The 16,958-nt window shown below is 40.2% G+C and overlaps 1 protein-coding gene across 1 annotated transcript; it reads right to left on the bottom strand.

The window, feature by feature from the left end:
* Positions 1-14,855: 14,855 nt before the first annotated feature.
* On the bottom strand, positions 14,856-15,525 carry LOC101537479 (NADH dehydrogenase [ubiquinone] 1 beta subcomplex subunit 5, mitochondrial-like). Its single transcript, XM_012933711.2, is given in 2 exon segments — positions 14,856-15,384; positions 15,387-15,525. Coding segments are annotated over 2 exon segments (570 nt in total). The 5' UTR covers positions 15,514-15,525; the 3' UTR covers positions 14,856-14,941.
* Between the last annotated feature and the right edge of the window lie 1,433 nt (positions 15,526-16,958).

Here is a 16,958-nt window from a genome sequence, read left to right as displayed (position 1 = left end):
CCTAAGATTGATTCAGAATTATTCTAAAACAGGGGTTGGAGCAATAGCACAGCGGGTAGGGCGCTTGCCTTGCACGCGGCCGACCCAGGCTGACCCAGGTTCGATTCCCAGCATCCCATATGGTCCCCTGAGCACCGCCAGGGGTAATTCCTGAGTGTAGAACCAGGAGTAACCCCTGTGCATCGCTGGGTGTGACCCAAAATGAAAAAAAAGCAAAAACAAAAACAAAAAAATTATTCTAAAATAATAAAGTGAACAAATTTCATGATTCTAATTATGAAAGAATTACATAATACTAGTCTCTAGTCTGTCCTGGTCAAAAACAAAGAACCTTATTATGGAAAATTCATATAACTTAAAAATGAACACATGCATGATTATTAATTTAACTGATATAATTATATATTACATGTAATCTGATTTATATATAAATTATATATGATTATCAATTTATGCATGAATTATTTATGTTATGGCAAATGAAAAACATACTACGATATCATTACGGTGAAACTGATCTAGTGCCTATGTAGGTCTTTTAGTTATTACATGTAAACTTAGTATATGACACTTCATGTGTTTATGGAAGTTACTTAACAATTTCCAGAAGGCAGTTTTTGCTTGCTCTTCCAAGCTTGTGTTCTCTCATATATCTCTCTGCTTTTATTCCACTTTGTAGAAACCCATGTTCTCTGTTGAATATATATTCCTTTCTTTCTCTTTTCTCACATGCTGCTTTTTATTTTAAATTATTGAATCGCCGTGAGATACACAAAGCTGTTCATGATTGGGTTTCACTCATACAATGTTCCACCCATCCCTTCACCAGTGTACATTTCCCACCGCCAACGTCCCCAGTTTCTTCCTGCTCTTCCTTCACCCCCATAGGCTGCCTTTGGGGCAGGTACTTTTTCTCCCCACCTCCAGCGATGCCCCTGCACTATTTTCCTTTTAGGCACTCTATCCTGGTCAAAAAGAGGCTTCAAGAAGTTACTTGCCCTAAGTTTCCCTTTTAACTGTTTTTATTCCTTCCCCTCAGTCATTTCCATTATCTAACTGACTGGTTGGGTTGGAGTGATAGCACAGCGGGTAGGGGTTTGCCTTGCACGCGGCAGACCCAGGTTCGATTCCTCTGCTCCTCTCAGAGAGCCTGACCAGCTACTAAGAGTATCTTGCCCACTCAGCAGAGCCTCACAATTTCCCCACGGCGTATTTGATATGCCAAAAATACTAGCACCGAGTCTCACAATGGAGATGTTACTGGTGCCCATTCGAGCAAATCGATGAGCAACCAGATGACAGTGATACAGTGAACTGACTGGTTACCCATCATGTTTGTGGGATTTAAAATGACCAATAGAAAAATAACCAAATGTATTAGAGTACCTGTTGCCCCTCCCCTGCCCTTCCATCTCCACAGCAACAATATTGTGGAATTACTTTTGGTGGGGGGAGGGAGGGGTGTTGGACCACATGCCACATTCTCAGGGGCTATTCCATTTTCTGCTCAGGAGTGGTCCCTGGAGGTGTTGGGAAAGTATATCCAGGGCTGGGGATTCTGACCAAGTCTGTGGCATGCAAGGCAAGCACCTTACCTCCTGTATTATCACTTGGGTCCACAATATTGTGATTTGTACAAAGAAACATATTTTGTCTTCAAACCTATTCCTGGTTTCCTAAAATCTTTGGAATTTCTTGGTTGGTATGAGTGGTAAAGATGTTTGGGGATCACACTGATGGCACTCAGGGCTTACTCCTGGCTCCTAGCAGGGTTTCGGGGTACTGTATATGGTGTCATGGATCAAACGGAATCTCTCTGCGCCCTCCTCTATTTTTGTTATTTTAAAGTGCATAGTTCAGTGGCATTAAATACATTCTGTTAAACGATGAATTGAGACATAATACATTTAAATTATTTACTTATGTTTTAGGTTTTCGGCCATGCCCATCAGTGCGTGGGGGCTACTCCCAGCTTGGTGTTCAGGCTGTTGCTCCCGGCAGTACGGGGGAAGTGGGAAGTCCCATTTGATGCTGGGACTTGAACCCAGACCTTCAGCATGTAAAGCATTTGCTCCAGCCCATTAGGCTGTCTTCCCAGGGGCATATTTAATTTTTAAAAAGAGTTTATTTGCTCAGAAATACATTTAAGTAGGGCAACCTAATTGACTAATCAAAACTTTATACAACTTTGTGTTCTTTCTTTCCTGAACTATCCAAAAGTTAGGACTCTGAGGTTAAGACAGTTAAAATAGCTGGGCCTGAGACTTGTAGTTGGGAGGCTTTGACAGTCCCTCCCTGGGAGAAACCGCATTGCTGCATTCTTTTCACGTTGACAGGACTTTAAGTACCTTGGTACTGATCAGGACACCAGAGTCCTGTCTGGACAGTACTGGACAGTGGAGGACTGCTCAGTGCAGCTCTCCTCAACCTACCCCTCTCCTCATCATTCTGAAAAATCACACCGAATAACGTTTCTTCACCATTTCCTGTGCATGCAACATGGTTATGAATGCTTTTCAATAGCACATGACCACTTTTCCTCCCCCAAAGTATGTATGGGTTTTTCTAGGAAATCTACTGAATGTGTTTAGACCGTTATGTCACCCTAACTCTACTTACCATGAAACTGGAACTCCATTTCCTCTATTTGTTTGCAACCCTTTTTATGAAGGTAACAGGATTTACAATACTGTTGGTAGTGCTTTTCATATATACACCATTGCAACACCACACCCGTCACCAGAGAGCCCGCTTCCCTCCGCCAGTGTACCAAGCATACCCCCTGCCACCACCCATAAGCCCACTTCTATAGTCAAAATCTTTAGTTCTGATGACTTTGACCATTTGTTGTTCTCTTACTATGTTTCTTTTTTATGTCACATATGGAAGATCTCTCTCTTTCTCTCTCTGTGTCTCTTTCTCTCATTATGGAGACGGTGACACCTACACTCATATAAATAAATTATCTAAATTCCTGGAATTCCACAAAATTGTAAATCAATGATAAATTGATAAAGTAATTTTTTTCCAAAAGTGTATTTTATGCAGGTTATAAATTTCAAAAAGTTAATACTGCGAGTAACTCAGGGCCAATACATTTTAAAGTGTACATGAAATAGATCTTACAAATGTGAGATTTGTAAGAGTGAAGACAAGAAAATTTAAGGGGAAAATCTGAACAGGTCTATAAAGGTATGAAAGTGTGTTTTCTCCTAAGAAAGGACATATTGGCTTTATGTCAGAAAATATTATATTATAGATAACCATAAGGGTCTGCATTAATAAGTAAAAGATTCAGGTGTAGAGAAATCAATATAAAGGAAATTTTAATTTGTTACTGTAAAGTTGTAAAATCTTTTAGAAAGCAAGGACTAAAGAAATCTTTTTATTAATTTTAATTTTAATTGATTTATTTTTTAATGAATCACCGTGAGGTACAGGTACAGACTTACAAACTTTCATGCTTATGTTTCAGTCATACAATGATCGAGTACCCATCCCTTCAACAGTACACATTCTTAAATAAATCTTTCTTTGCAAACCTATTATTATGTAACCTTAAAAACAAAACAAAACAAAACAAAATCTTTCTTATTCTAATAGAGGACCATGAGTGAATGCTGTAAGTTTCATGAGTTAATGCCATACTCAATGCCAAGTGCTGAGAAGTTTGTCTTGCCTTTTCAAGAAGCTCCTTTAACACTTATGCTTGACTGATTTCCCCTGTGAATCCCCCTAAATTGTTGCCTGAAGCTCTGTCTGGTCCTTTCAAATCTGAGCAAGAATCTAGTTGGAAAGAGTGTTCTTGGTGAGGTTTCATTTCATTGAGTTGTCATACTGTATCCCCCCCATTCTCTTCCAGCCATTCCTTCTTCGAAGCTTGCACTGCAGCCTGTGCCCGTAAGACATGCCTCCCAATCTAAATTCTGTTCTTACCAGTCAAAGCCCTCTTTTCTATTTAGTCATTCTTACCAGTCAAACCCCTCTTTTCTATTTAGTCGCTCTTAGCAGTCAAACCTCTCTTTTCTATTTAGTCATTATTGTGCTTTTTGAATGATAGGGGCCGAACAGGAGCTAAGGGAGGATTGATGGAGGTAAAGTGTAGAGGCAAAGAAAGGAGATTGTTTAAGTTGGTTATAGCTAAAAGCCTACTTGACTGTTCATGAATGGTTGTCCTTAGCTTTTTGACTTTGTAAACTTGAGGCTTTTATAGAGTTCGATTTTGTTTTGCTCACTTCAGCAGCCAAGGCTGAATTGAATGGTTTCTTTGTTGAACTAATTTAACAATTTGCATTGTTGGCCAGCCATCAGTACTAGCCATATCCAGAACTTTTCAGTCACTTCAAACTGAAGTGCTCTTTCTATTATATAATAATTCCACTTTATTTCCATCCCCCAGCCTCATGATGACAATTTGACTTTCTTCCCCTTTGATTCTGCCTGTTCTAAATGGTTCAGAATGAGATACTATCGTATAAGTGGAAATTTGGGCCTTTTTTTTTTTTTAAAGTCTGGCTTATTTCACTGAACATCATGTCCTCCAGGTTCATCCATGTTGTAGAATACATCAGAATTTCATTCATTTCAATTGAATTAATTTATTTATTTTAGTCTGGGGCTCCCAAGCAGTGCTCAAGAGACCCTGGGGCTCTTTCAGTGATTCTTGGCAAACCAGGCTGGTCGTTCCATAGTAGGACTTAGGGATGCAGGGCTGCTGGGAATTACTCAGGCCATCCATACAGTGCCCAGAGTTTCTAGGCCCAAACCCAGTTGTGCTCTCAAGCCTCCAGTGGTGATGCTCAGGGAACCAAGTGGTACTGGGAATCAAACCTTGTTGGCATATATAAGACATATGCCCAACCCCCTGTACTATCTCTCCTGCATCTCATTAAGTTGCATTTACTTTATTTATTTGTTTTTTTTTGCCCACACCAGGTTGTGCTCAGGACTTCTGGCTCTACACTCAGGGATTACTCTTGGCACACTTGGGAACCATATGGAGTTCTGGACATTGAACTTAGGTTAGAAATGTGCAAGGCAAATACCTTACCTGCTCTGCTATCACCCTGGCCCTCATTGAATTTTAAAGCTGAATAATATTTTATTGTGTATATGTACATTTTACTTTAACTTTTGAACATTTTGATTAGTTTCACTTTTTGTAATTGTGAGTAATGCTGCTATGAACATGGGTATGCAGCTGTTTGATCCTCAGTCTTTAATTCTATTGAGTATATACCTAGATGGCAACTGTGCATTTCACTTTCTGAAGAATAATCGTCAATTGGCTTAGTGTTTCAATGCGTGTGTGTGTGTGTGTGTGTGTGTTTGCAGGGGAGAGTGAACCCAGGGCCTTATCCATGCAAAACACGTATCACTGAGTTACCTCCCTGACTCTGACTTTGTGTATTTTTAACATTTATATTGTCCTAATTGCAATATTGATTGGGATAAAATTTATTTTATAAATAATTTGATGGGAATTTATGTTTATACAAACATTCCTTTAAAACACATAGTAATTTTGTTTTTTTAATTTATTTTTTTTATTAGTGAATCCACCTTGAGGGTACAGCTACAGATTTACATATTTTCATGTTTGTGTTTCAGTCATACAATGCTCAAGTACCCATCCCTCCATCAGTGCCCATTCTCCACCATCAATGATACCAGTATCCCTCCCCCCATTCTTTCCCCCCCAACCCCACCTCTGTGGCGAGGCATTCCCTTTTGTTCTCTCTCTCCTTTTGGGTGTTGTGGTTTGCATTAGAGGTATTGAGTGGCCATCGTGTTCAATTTATAGTCTAATTTCAGCACGCATCTCCCATCCCGAGCGGGTCCTCCAATCACACTTTACTTGGTGTTCCTTTCTCTATCTGAACTGCCTTTTCCCCCAGCATGTGAGGCTGGCTTCCAAGCTGTGGAGCAAACCTCCTTGTACTTATTTCTACTATTCTTGGGTGTTAGTCTCCCATTCTGTTATTTTATATTCCACAGATGAGTAGAATCTTTCTATGTCTGTCTCTCTCTCTGACTCATTTAACTTAGCATGATACTTTCCATGTTGATCCACTTATATGCAAAGTTCATGACTTCATCTTTTCTAACAGCTGCATAGTATTCCATTGTGTAGATGTACCAAAGTTTCTTTAACCAGTCATCTGTTCTCGGGCACTATGTTTTTTTCCAGATTCTGGTTATTGTAAACAGGGCTGTGATGAACATACAAGTGCAGATATCATTTTGACTATACTTTTTTGCCTCTCCAGGATATATTCCCAGAAGTGGTATTGCTGGGTCAAATGGGAGCTCAATTTCTAATTTTTTGAGAAGCGTCCATATTGTTTTCCAAAAGGGTTGAACCAGTCGGCATTCCCACTAGCTGTGTAGGAGGATCCCTTTCTCCCCACATCCACGCCAACACTGGTTGCTTTTGTTCTTTTGGATGTACACCAGTCTCTGTGGTGTGAGGTGGTATCTCATAATTGTTTTGATCTGCATCTCCCTGATGGTTAGTGATGAAGAGCATTTTTTCATGTGCCCTTTGGTCATTCGTATTTCTTCCTTGGGAAAGTTTCTGTTCATTTCTTTGCCCCATGTTCTGATGGGGTTGGATGTTTTCTTCTTGTAGAGTTCAACCAGTGCCTTATATAACCTTGATATCAACCCCTTATCAGATGGGTATTGGGTGAATATCCTTTTTCATTCTGTAGGTTGTCTTTGTATTCTGGTGACTGTATCTTTTGCAGTGCAGAAGCCTCTTAGTTTAATATAGTCCCATTTGCTTATCTCTGTTTCCATTTGGTTGATCAGTTGCGTGTCATCTTTGAAGCACATAGTAATTTTGAATACCCCTTTCTGTCTTTCCACAAAGATTTTTAAAAATAATTTTTGTTTTATAAAGTAGTTTACAGTATTTGGTTACATTTAATATTCAAACACTGGGCTGGAGAGATAGCACAACGCGTAGGGCATTTGCCTTGCACGTGGCCGACCCAGGTTCGATTCCCAGCATCCCATATGGTCCCCCGAGCACCACCGGGAGTAATTCCTGAGTGCAGAGCCAGGAGTAACCCCTGCGCATTGCCAGGTATGACCCAAAAAAGCAAAAAAAAACAAAAAACAAAAACAAAAACAAAATAATATTCAAACACCAACCCCACCACCATTACACCTTCCCATCACCATATTTGGAATGTTTTCATCCCAAACCCCAATCCCTGCCCCAAAGTAGAACCAAAATAATACATTTTGTATTGTTTGTTTTGAAAAACTGCTGAAAATGCTACAAAAAATTATCTTTAGAGGAAAGAGTGTGCAGATTGTTGTATTTCACCCAGGAGTCATTAAATCCTTCTATAACTCTGTAAAAAAATATTTCCCGGGCCGGAGTGATAGCACAGCGGGTAGGGTGTTCGCCTTGCACGCGGCCGACCCGGGTTCGATCCCCGGCATCCCATATGGTCCCCCAAGCACCGCCAGGAGTAATTCCTGAGTGCAAAGCCAGGAGTAACCACTGAGCATTGCTGGGTGTGACCCAAAAAGCAAAAAAAAAAAAATTTCCCTCTAAGCTTGGTTGCCTCTTACTTTGAACCCCATCAAATGTGGTGGGGTACTCTTGAAGTATGAGTAGGGTATGTCCTATGAAGTCTGGGAATAGGTTCACTCTTGGGTGAGGCTCAGCCCGAGTATGAAGAGAGCTGCCTGTGAGCATGGTGGTGGTTGAGTTCTGGAGGGTTTCGGCTGCTGGGCTGGATCCCTTGGGCAGGGAGGGGTCTTACCCACCCCCTCTGGGGGCGCCCCGAATCCAAAAAGATTTTTTTAATAAAGGACTCAAAGACTTCATGGTGAATTCTAATTATGAGTTTTATAGCCACTGTGAATGGTACAATGTTTTCTTTTCTTTTTTTGAAATTAATGCAACAGTGTACTAGAACATTACTTAAGTGTTAGGTATGTGTTTTGTAAATAGACATGTAATCTGTTGATTTCACTAATTTCACTACAAAAAGTCAAATCCTGTTTTAGAGAATTGTCCCCTTTGTCCTGATTTACCTACCCCCTTACTCCTCTCACTCTCCCACCCCTTCCTTCTAAAGATCTGTAGCACAAGTTGTCCCCTAACTAGTTCAGACCACATCTGCACTGCTTATTCTAATTCAATAACAGAAATATCTCAACATACATTGCTGGAACTTTTTTTTCTGTTAATTTTTTTTCTTTTTGGGTCACACCCGGCGATGCTCAGGAGTTACTCCTGGCTCTGCACTCAGGAATTACTCCTGGCGGTGCTCAGGGGAGGTGACCATATGGGATGCTGGGAATTGAACCCGGGTTGGCCAAATGCAAGGCAAACGCCCTACCCCTGTGCTATCGATCCAGCCCCTGATTTGGTTTTTTGAGGGGAGGAAGGTGGTGCTCTGAGGCTACTCCTGGTTTGGTACCTGGGGATCACTTCTGGCAGTTCTGAGGAGATCATGGACTATAGGGAGTAGAACCTGAGATTCCTGCATACAAAACAAAGCTCTGGCCTTTTCCCCCCCTTTGTTTTTAGTGAGTTTTTTTGGGGGGGTGGGTGGGCAAGGGGCTATGCTCAAAGGTTACTCCTGGCTCTGACTTTGCTAAAGGGATCATATGGGATGCCAAGAATTGAATCCTGGTCAGCTGCTTGCAAGGCAAAAGCCTTATCCATTGTATTATCGCTCCACCCCTGCCCTGACCTTCTGAGTGACCTCCTGTGCCACCATAGCTTAAAGGTTGATCCTTTACCTTAGTAAGCATGAGGCAGAAAAACAAGAACGTTTCATTCAGCGAACTCATTGGTGATATGAGCCATACTTGCTTAATGTTCATTAAAAAATATGCTCCAGATAAAAATATGAGAAATGAGGGGTCAGAGCAGTAGTACATATGGGTAGGGCATTTGCCTTGCATGCATCCGACCCCAATTTTATTCTCAGCACCCCATGTGACCCCCCTAGCCCATGAGGAGTGACCCCCAAATGCAGAATCAGGAAAACGCCCTGAGCACCATTGAATGTAGCTACCAAAATCTGGTAAATTTATAAAATAATTTTATGTTAATTAAAAATATACGATAATAAAAATTCTAATAACATGTCAAGATATGTGTTTATATATTTTCTACTAAAATTTTATAAGCTCAAAATGATTTCTTTATTCAATAGCAAGATCTTTATATAAGCTATTTATAATGCAATCAGAAATTTCTAACAAGATACAGTTCTGCTTCTACTTGCACTTACATTGCAAATATATTGAGTGCACAGATCTGAGGATATGAGATTTTCTTTATCTCCCATAACAGTTAATGTGATGTCTTGCACTTGGTAGTTACTCATAAGTATGTGATCAGTTTGTGAAAGGAAGGCAATTTTCACAAAGAAAATGACTTTTTACAGTGGACTGCTTTCTGTAAAGGTTTTTGACCTAGAGTTGAGTTTTATTTTTTCCAGTAAGTTTAGTCTTAGTTCCTCCACTAGTTTTTCTTTTTCTTTTTTTCCCCAAGCCAAACTGTATCCAGCTTTATTCAAGATACAATTTATAAACAATCATGGTATTTCAGGCAGGACATGGGCAGACAATTTTTAACACTATACAATAATTTTCAAAAACCCTCCTTCAATGGACTACCAAAACCAGAAAGCTTGATCATTGTGAGATTGTAACCCAAACATGAAAGCTTGTAACTATCTCACGGTGATTCAATAAAATTTAAAAAATAAAACAAAACAAAACAAAACCAGAAAGCCACTAAAAAACCTGATGAGTTCCTGAACAGGGAAAGTTCAGAGTGAGGGTTGAGACTTCACGTTTAGTATGTTGTTTAACAACTTTTCACAAGCCAACCCTGACTTTCAGGAAATGAAAGGAAAATGGCAGAATAATCAACCTGAAGATCCACAATAATAAAAAAAAAAGGAACCATTCTTTTGAAGGTTGGGGCACTGCAAAGTCCAGATAGCCTGACATTCTGGTGACCACTTTTTGGGAGTTCAGGCTCAACAGGTCTCTCTGGGTTTAAAGGAGTTAGGTCTATGCGGAAGGCGGAAAGGGAGACAGGACATAGAAACGCATTTTAGTTTTTCCCCACCACAAAGCATTGGGTGCCAGGGTGGCTAATGTGTTAACGTCAAGGAATCCCTCCTATTGAGGATATCTCTCAAAACTATTGGGAAAAGTTGTTCTCCTCAGGGCAATCCTGTTTTGGAGACATTCTATTAGTGACTATGCCCTTCCCCCAAAACAACAATAAAGTGTTCGATGTGCTAACAATAAAGCTCTTAAAAAAAAGAAAATAAAATTCTGCATTTTTATAAAATTTGATAAAAAATAGCATTTCAATCTGTAACATCACTAACTAGAAGTACACAGTTATCAAAAATGCACACACTTCACTCGACACTCTGCCTGGTCTCTTTTGGCATCTGTTTTGGCATCTGCATTTTCTGCAGGGTTATTTCCATCCTTGCCAGCATCAGCTCTCCCCTTTTACCCTTTGGGTAACTTCTCTCCCTTCTTTTTTTTTTTTTTTTTTGCTTTTTGGGTCACACCCGGTGATGCACAGATGTTACTCCTGGCTCTGCACTTAGGAATCACGCCTGGCGGTGCTCAGGGAACCATATGGGATGCTGGGAATCGAACCCAGGTCGGCCGCGTGCGAGGCAAACGCCCTACCCGCTGTACTATCGCTCCAGCCCCATCTTCTCTCCCTTCTTTGCAGGGGCCTTTTTAGACTTGGGCTCTGGTTTTGGAGGAGCAGGTTTAGCTGACAACCTTGTGGGTCTCTGTGTTTCATCCTTCACCTTGGCTTTATCTCCTTTAGCATCTCCTTCAGCCTTTCTCTTGGCGTGGTGGTGACAGCGGTGGGATGTAGGCTCTGGATGCAGGGTTTCAGGGACGCAGTGTCAAGCAGGCTTTGGTTGGTCTAGGGTTTGTCCTTGCCTCTTCTTCATACTACTCAGGCTCCAAGAGGCTTTATCTCTACGAGTTTTTCTATGATCATGATATGATGAGCTTGGGGCTGGAGATATAGTACAGTAGGTAAGGTGCTTACCTTGCTCGCAGCTGACCCAAGTTTGATTCCCAGCACCCCATCTGGTCCCCTGAGCACCTCTAGGAGTAATTCCTGAGTGCAAAACCAGGAGTTAACTCCTGAGCATCACCGACTGTGGCCCTAAAACAAAAACCACACACACAATGGCCAATGGTCACAGGCTCTGAGAATCTGCCTATAATACTGAATTTGCTAAGTGATGAGGGACTGGGATGGGAAGGGTCCTAGAGACAGTGGTGGAAGGATTCTGGGACTCTGTTGGTAGGTATGGTGTAGAGATATTGTATACTGGAAACAATGATATGAGTACTGTTGTAAACCACAGTGCCTTAAGAGTGAGCTAATGGGGTACAGAGATAGTTTAAGCGGATGGAGAGTAAACGTTGAATGCACAAGGCCATGGGTTTGACCCCTTGTACCTCATGGCTCCCCAACAGCATTAGATGTGGCTGCACTCAGGTGGAGAAGCACTGCATCACTGCTTGGGTCCAAGCAACAAAGCATCAGGCCCATGTCCAAGCCTTGCCCTATCACTGAGCTCACAGCCAGAAGTAAGCACCAAGCACCCCCACCCCTACCAAAAACAAACAAACAAACAAACAAACAAACAAACAAACACACACACACACACCAGGATATTTAAAAAAAGGCAACAAAACATCAGATCCTTACCAGTGACCCAAGGATTCCCTGGAGTGGCCCTTGGCCCCTTCTCACTGCCTTAGCACAACTGAGAAGGTCCTGATAATTGTCACTTGTCACTTGTCATCCCATTGATCTTTGATTTGCTTGAGCAGGTGCCAGTAATGTCTTCATTTGTCCCTGTCATGTGCTAGTGTAGCCCAATGATATCTGCTTGCTCCAGGAACAGGAAGAGTGTCAAAGCGTTCATTCAGGGTTTTGACGAAGAAGTCTGACCATCTCATTGGTGGGTGGCCACGCGGTGATGGGCGGCCACGCGGTGAGGTCCTAATAATATTGAAAGGTCCTGATAATAGTAATAATAACAATAATAATAGATATTAATAATAATAATAGTAGTAGTAGTAGTAGTAGTAGTAGTAGTAGTAGTAATACAAATTATTGAGGGACTGAAAAGTTAGCTCAAAGGACTGCAATGCATGCTTTACAGGTATTAGGTTCCGAATTTAATTCCTATGCCACATACCCCACTCTGCTGTGTGCACCACTGGATGTAACTCTACTGACCCCCAGCACAGCTGCTCTGGGTGAACCAAAAAGCCTTACATTTGGGCCAACTATCACCTGTAGTGATTCCTGGGCCTCCTTCCCCTAAACAAAATAACAAAATCCCCAACATGATTGAAATAAACAATGTTATCAATATCTTATCATTCACATGACTTAGATTAAAAAAAAACAAACAGAAAAGTGGAGCCGGAAAGATAGTACAAGGGTTAAGAAGCTTGCTTTGCACGTGACTGACCCTGTTCCCCTGCGCACCCCAGGAGTAACCTCTGAGCACCACTGCCAGGTGTAGTCCAAAAACCAAAAGCGAAAACCAAACAGAAAAGGAAATATTTTGGCTGTAGAAAGAAATTGCAACTTATATTCTCTTGAATGAAAGACTTGGAGATCCATAATATTGAAGGATCTTTGTCTGGAATGCATAATCATTAAATGTACTATGACTAGATTAACTTAGTATGTAAACCACAAAAATAATATTACTCTACCAGTAGGTAGTTGTATGACCTTAAGCAGATTCTTAAACTAATTAAACCTTGGTTTTTGTGTCTGTATATAGAAGTATCTCTGGAGTCTTATTTAGCATCAGTTAAAACTATGTTGTGTGGAGGAATTGGCTATCAAATATGATTAAAGAAGATTCAAACCTTTGAGGTTGAGAAGCTGTTTATATGGTTGAAAAGCTGTTTATGAGGTTGAAAAGCTGTTTGTATGAGATAGTACTGTGGGTAAGACCCTTGCCTTGCATGCTGTTAATCTGGGTTCAATCCTTGGCATCCCAGATGGTCCCCCAAGCACTGCCAGGAGTGATACCTGAGCGTAGAGCAAGGAGTAAGCCCTGAGCATTGCTGGATGTGGCCAAAACAAAACAACAGCAAAGTACTGTTTATAGCTTAATTTTAATAACTATCATATGCTACAATTTAGTGCTCAGATTGAATCTAGCCACCAAACTAATTTCCTAAGTGTGGAGCTAAGTCTTCCTTCTATTGAAATAGAATATGAATGTAGTTTACATTGTCAACTAGTTGTATATATTCTCTTAGAAAAAAACCACTTTCTCCTCTTACACAGTTATTTTGATATTTACTTCTCCTTCTAGATCAGCATTTTCCAGTACAAATGTTATAACATGCCACATATGTCATTTTAAATGTTCTGATAGGGTCCAGAGAGATAGTACAGGTATATGGCTGTATGTAGCTGATTATGGTTAGATCTCCAGCACTACATATTGTCTATGGAGCATTATGGGTAATTCCTGAGCACAAAGTCAGGAGTAAGCCCTGAACACTGCCACATATGCCCCCCCCAAAACTAACAAAAAGTAAAAGGAAGCATGTGAAATTAATTTTAATAATATATTTTATTTAAATTAATGTAGTCAAAGTAATATTTTGGCATGCATTGATTAAGAACTCAGACCGTCCTCTTCTAAAGACTATGCATGCTGGACATGGGAGCTTGAGAGCAACTGCAGGGAAATCACCACAGTAATTCTAAATACTTGAGAACACTGAGAATATTGCAACCCAGGAAAACCTAGCACCTGAAGAAACGTTGACTAATAGATACCCAGTACTAACAGTTCTGGTAGTCTTCAACTCTATTTTTGGTTTCTTTCCATTTTAATATTCCCCCACCCTACTTTTGTTTCTATAAAGCTATTTGCATCAAGGATTTAGACAGGGGTTTTGGATTGGACCGATCTATTCAGGACCGAGATATTGGTTTTATGAAAAAATTGGTCAACCTCTGAGTTATGAAACTTCTTAAGACATTCCAAAGATGGCACCACAAAGAAGCAAAACATATCTGCCACTCCCAAAATATATCTTGAGCAAAAGGTTACTTTCCTTTTTAAAAATAAAATTTATTTTAGGCTCTGTGGTTTACTATACTGTTAATGGTTGGACTTCATGAATAAATTATTCCAGCACCTTACTGTCCTTAAGATGATCTGCTTTGCTTCACCGTTGTCCCAGTGTTCCCTCTCCACCCTATTCCTTCCTCATTCCCTGTCCCCATCCTAAGTTTCCTACTGAAGACTAGTTCTCAGTTTCTGTTGCCTTTGGGTATTTGTTGTTTCCTTACTATTTTTCTTTATAATCCACATGTGAAGAAGACCATTCTGTATTTGTCCCTCTCCTTCTGACTATTATGCACTCAGCATAATACTTACCAGATCCATCCACAGAGCAGCAAATTGCATGACTTTGTCTTTCCTCATAGTTGAGCAGTATTTCATTGTGCACGTGTACCACAGTTTCTTTACTCAGTCATCTGTTCTCAGTCACAAGTTGTTTCCAGATTTTGACTATAGTAAATAGTGTTGCAATGACCATTGTGTCTTTTTATTCTGGTCTTCTCATCATTTCTTTTGCAGTGCAGGAGCTTCTTAGTTTGATACAGTCCCATTTGTTTATCTTTGTTTCCATTTGCTTGGCCCGTGGCATCAAAGATGCTTCTAGATTCAATGTCATGAAGTGTTCTATCTTTGTTTTCCTCAATATAATTTATGAATTCAGGTCTGATAGCAAGGTCTTTAATCCATTTTTTTTGCAAGAAGCCTTGTACTCATCATTTATTTAGAACAACAACAGAATATATTTATATTTTTCCCTAAAGAGAATATACTTTTTATGAAACAGAAGATTAGTTGTCAGGAGATGCTTTTGGAGAATGATCGATAAGCGCCTTATCAATGGTTGAGTACTGATACCAGGGACCATCACCTCTCTCACGCATTAATTTTCGTACTTCCAGCTCCTTTAACCGTAAGTCAGCCTTTTTAGCTTCAATCTGAAGAACAGCCATTGTTTTTTCATAATTCTTTTCAGGACAATCAAAGAAAGTACGTGCAATCCATCTTGATATAGGATGCTTGTAATATTCCCAATGTTCTGGTATATAGCCTTCTGGAATTTCTGCTAATTCAGCTTCACCAATGAATATATTCACCAGAGTTATGCCAATTGCTACTGGAATCCCAGTCAACAAAAGGTAGAATCTCATTAAATGCAAAAATCGCTTATCATAGAATCCAGAAGGCTTGACGATAAACAGTCTCTTCCCATGGTGATCTCCGCTATGCCGAACGGAGCGATGGCCTTGGGCACGCTGCGGCGCAGGAGGCCCCCGAATCCGAGCCAGCTGGCCAGGTAGCGGCCCGACAGAGCGGTCACCACCGTGACCGAGGCGCGCTGCAATAAACTCATGGCCGCCATGGCTACTGCGGGCAGAAGTTTAATCCATTTTTATGTAACTTCTGTGCATAGTATTAGAAATGGGTCTGAGGGGCTGGAGCAATAGCACAGCGGGTAGGGCGTTTGCCTTGCACGCGGCCGACCCGGGTTTGATTCCCAGCATCCCATATGGTCCCCTGAGCACCGCCAGGGATAATTCCTGAGTGCAGAGCCAGGAGTAACCCCTGTGCATCACAGGTGTGATCCAAAAAAAAAAAAAAAAGAAAAAAAAAGAAATGGGTCTGAGTTCACTTTCCTGCATGTGACCTACTAGTTTTCCCAGCATCATTTGTTGATGCTCCATTTTCTTTTTCTTCCTTTGTTGAAGACAACTGCCCATATACCTGAGAGTCTGTGAGAACTCATTTGTTAATCTGAATGATGTCTAAGGTCCCTTGCAGTAGTATTGTCCACTTTGAGCTCCTTTGTGACCATTTATGAAGTAAGTTCCTACTAATTTTGTCTTATTTAGTTTCAAAACAACTTCACCAACTTAATTTACAATCCTTTATCATTACTATACTTCACATTTGCAAAGCATTTTCAACTTTTCAGAGCTCCTTTATATGCATTATTTCATTTTGTCCTCCTAATAGATTTATCGGGTAAGGAAAGGTGGTTACTAATAAACGAGAAATTAAAAAATAAGAGCTGCTTAAAGAATAGGCTGGAAGAATTGGATGAAATTTGCTTGCATGGTAATTCCTTTTGAAAGGTAAGGAAACTGAGACAGGTGTGAAGATGCGAAGATCTTCAATAGCCTGTGCACCTTTAAATAGGCCAGGGAAAATTTGAATTAAAACTAAGATTTCTCTGATCTTGGTTTAACACATTAAAATCACATTCAATTTTGTGTTAGATTAATGCCCTTATTATGGTCCAAATTTATTTTATCTTGAGACATGGTAAGTTGTATGGATCTTGACAGAAGCCTGCTGTTCTTACATTTTTTCTCTTTCTTCTTTATTTGCTGTCTTTAAAACTTTGTTACTGTCTAAAACATTTCACCAAAGTGTTTCATTTCAGTGTTAACTCGACACAAGTGATGATAATTATGTTCCAAAGTTTAGAAAATTATGCACAAATTATCAATTAAGCAAATGCTTCAACAGTTATATGCCTCATCAAGAGAAATTATGTAAACTCTGGGAGAATGACAATTTTACACAAGATGTTTTTATTTATTACATTTCCTAAATTGTTGTGGATAATTTCCAATAACTTTATCAAAATATCATACCATTTACATTCCAGATGAAATTTTGTGCTCATAGGTTTTTTTTTCTCAGATGTGTTGTAAATATAACGCCCCTATGCCAATCTTAGTCATGGATGTGAAGTATGAGACGCTTCTTAAACTGAATACATATTGATTAATACCTTTGTTTCCCACGTACGCGCTTTCTTCTCAATGTTCACTCTGTTGG

Source organism: Sorex araneus, chromosome X, assembly GCF_027595985.1.
Source record: "Sorex araneus isolate mSorAra2 chromosome X, mSorAra2.pri, whole genome shotgun sequence".
NCBI lineage: Eukaryota > Metazoa > Chordata > Mammalia > Eulipotyphla > Soricidae > Sorex > Sorex araneus.
Note: the sequence above shows the minus strand (reverse complement) of the source record. Positions and strands in the feature narration are given on the sequence as shown.